We start from the raw sequence: 3,033 nt of genomic DNA on the forward strand, positions 1-3,033 counted from the left end.
GGATTTGCTTTTTGTTGGGTTTTTTTGTTGGTATTTGTTTTTCTTGCTTTGTTTTTGTTTGTTTGTTTGTTTGTTTGTTTGTTTTTCGGGGGGTGGTAAGAGTTTTATTGATACAATGTTACTTTGTGAAAACATAATATGTTTGTTTTTGTTTTTTGAGGAAAAAGAAGTGCATGGACACATTAACGGTCTTTCAGCGCTGGGGAAAAGTAAGAGAGACAGACAGAAACAACAGAGGGAAAGAAGAGGAGTGGGATCTACCAGTCAGTGGAAAGATAAAGGGCGGGGCAATCAGAGGAAGACAGAGACCAATACACACGGATGTTCGTTGTAATAAGTGCAACACAAGTAGGTCATATGAGAGCCAAAGATTAAAGGAGTTACAAGAGAGTAACAAACACAAAACTGATGGAAGAAAGATAAGAATGACAGATGTTTTTAGTTTTTGTTTGGGTAGAGGTTTTACGGCGCTCGCAACTGCATAAGATCATATGAGCGCCAGAACATTAGAGGTGTTACAAGAGAGTAACAAACATAAAAAAGAAGAAGGGGAGATAAGGACGACAGCAGATGTTTCATAGGAAAGAAGAAGCAAACCACACCAGAGCACCCGCCAACCACCCACAGACCGAGTTTGATTCCCGAGTGGAGAGATGTTTCATAGGAAAGAAGAAGCAAACCACACCAGAGCACCCGCCAACCACCCAAATTACACAGATTCTGAACAACTTTGTGATTAATAATCCAAGGAGAAAAACAGAGATGATCAGGATGGTAACAACAAGTAAGAGTGGAGCACCATGGTCGGCGGTGTCTGCTCCAACCAAACCAGACACCCGAAGAAGAGTTTTGCAGCACTTGCAACACAATAAGGTCATAAGATAAGTGCTAATGCTTAGAGGTATTATACTAGACAGAAAGAAGGAAAGAAAAGAAGGCGGAGGGTTAATGACGATAGACGTTTGAAAGGAAAGAAGGAGCAAACAACACCAGAGCACCCGTGATGATGATGATGAAGATGATGATGATGATGATGATGATGATGTCAAGAGAATAGTTTTCTAACAACTTCTGACAGTAACAACGGTTATTGTCAATCCAAAACAAAAAAGTGTCAACATACCGTGCCGAAAATAAGTAACTTGGCCCTATATTTGGACGGCACATACTCTGCATTCAGAGAAAATCTGGGGAACAAGCATTAATAGGATGATAGATCTTGTTCAGATGCAGCGCTTTATACCCTCTCTGTATTAACAATCAATTCAAACTAAACTGCTATTCATGTGGGCCCTTAGCCTGAATTAGAAATTACATTGTATGCTCATTTGTAAGGTACATGACTCTTGACATGACAGGAAGGAACATGATATATGGGTTGTGTCCCTTGGAACTTTCAGTTGTTTTGGGGAAGTTTTTAGGGGGTCTTTGTTTTGTTTTGTGTTTGTTTGTTTGCTTGTTTTGGTGTTTGCTTGTTAGGGGGTATGGTTGTTGTTGTTGTTTTGTTTGTTATTGTTATCCAAGAGGTTTCCCTCGACGACTTATGCGACAACTGCTGTTTGTTTCATTCTCCTGTCGTCATTTTGTCTGAGTACGAGTCTTTTGTTTTAGTAACAGTTTGACTTCCCTTGTAACATGAATAGGTCGTAAAATAAGAAGAATACTTCGTCCATCAATGTCTCACTACGAGCAGTGCATCCTCACAGACGGGTATTTTTTTAAGCGAAATAATTTTTTAAGGATTCACATGACTTGTGGCTTCTGCTTATGGCCAAGGAGACCAATTCTAGGGCTTTTTTTAATGGATTTCAGTATTTCTAATTCGTGAAGTTTCAAATTTTGATTATGTTATTTTGGACTGTTTAAGACAAATAGTGAACTTCCGAGCCATCTGTAGACAAGTACTGGAATTCAGACAGTAAAATCTTTTTCGGAGATTCCTTTATTGTTATCCTTTTACTTCCTGCTCATTAGACCAAATGATATATTAAGGCGGGGCGGGTGTGGGAGGGCTACACCTGAAGGCTATTTCGCTTATTAGTAGATCAAATTTTACCAAATTTCACACATATAATAAGCACAGTACGGAGTCTAACAATCGCAAACAAATTTGAGAAAAAAAAAGTTTCGTTTCCCTGGATACGGCGGCCATATTGGATTTTGTTGTCATGTCTTGCGTAATTAACACCGTTTTTATGTAAATATATTGTTGTTGTTGTCTTGTTGTTGTTGTTTTTTTGCATGCATCTTAGCAAACAATAGATCTACAAATTTGTGTAATGAATGTTTTCCTAAACGTACTGGAAATTTTTTAATGAATTTTTTCCTGAGGTAGTATTCACGTTTGCAAAAGATCCGTGAAAATCCGCACTCCAGATACCACCAACAAAAAATACTAGAGCTGGGCAAAGAATCCATTCCGGAACCGATTCCCACGATTAATGCCACAGGAAAAAAAGTACCGACTCCTTTTTATGAAAACCAAAGGATCTTCTTCTTTTTTTTGTAAGAATTCAAGTTTGAAAAATAAAAGTTGATACTTCTTAGTGTTCCGAAATCAATGTTATCCTAAATCCTGAGGATGTTCGGAGCCAATTAGGTAACCACCGGAAGAAATCACATCGTTACAAAGTGAGTAACTGGATTCGGAGTCGATTCCTACGATTCCTAGCTTTCAACAATCGGGAACCAAACCGCCCAGCACTAAAAAATACACCAAAAATTTAACACAGGTATTATTTTTATTACATCTTCTCTTCATTCTGTGAAAATGTCATAAAGATTGGATGAAGTTTGGAGTTATTCAAAAAAGTATATAGAAAAACCACGTTTCGAGAAAACGGGCGATAACAAAAATAAAAGACTCACTTTATGAAGAAATTGAGGTGACAAGCATGCCAGGTAAGGAAAGAAATAAGGCTTTAGGGGGTTCCTATGTGATGAAATAGTAGTAAGAGAGGCTGAAAAAGCTAAAAATGCCTAAAACTTAAAATCCATAGTAAAATCGGGACTTTTGGGGTGTAGCCCCCCCCC

General features: G+C 38.1%; 1 protein-coding gene across 1 annotated transcript in view; it reads right to left on the reverse strand.

Annotated features, from left to right (window-relative positions):
* LOC101862377 (putative transporter SVOPL) overlaps positions 1-1,187 on the reverse strand; it is a gene marked incomplete at its 5' end in the record, with an annotated part of 16,388 nt that extends 15,201 nt beyond the window's left edge. The window contains 1 exon segment of the mRNA XM_005108802.3: positions 1,124-1,187. Coding sequence (XP_005108859.2) covers positions 1,124-1,187 — 64 coding nt within the window.
* Positions 1,188-3,033: the final 1,846 nt, after the last annotated feature.

The sequence above is a fragment of the Aplysia californica genome, unplaced genomic scaffold (genome assembly GCF_000002075.1).
Source record: "Aplysia californica isolate F4 #8 unplaced genomic scaffold, AplCal3.0 scaffold00722, whole genome shotgun sequence".
NCBI lineage: Eukaryota > Metazoa > Mollusca > Gastropoda > Aplysiida > Aplysiidae > Aplysia > Aplysia californica.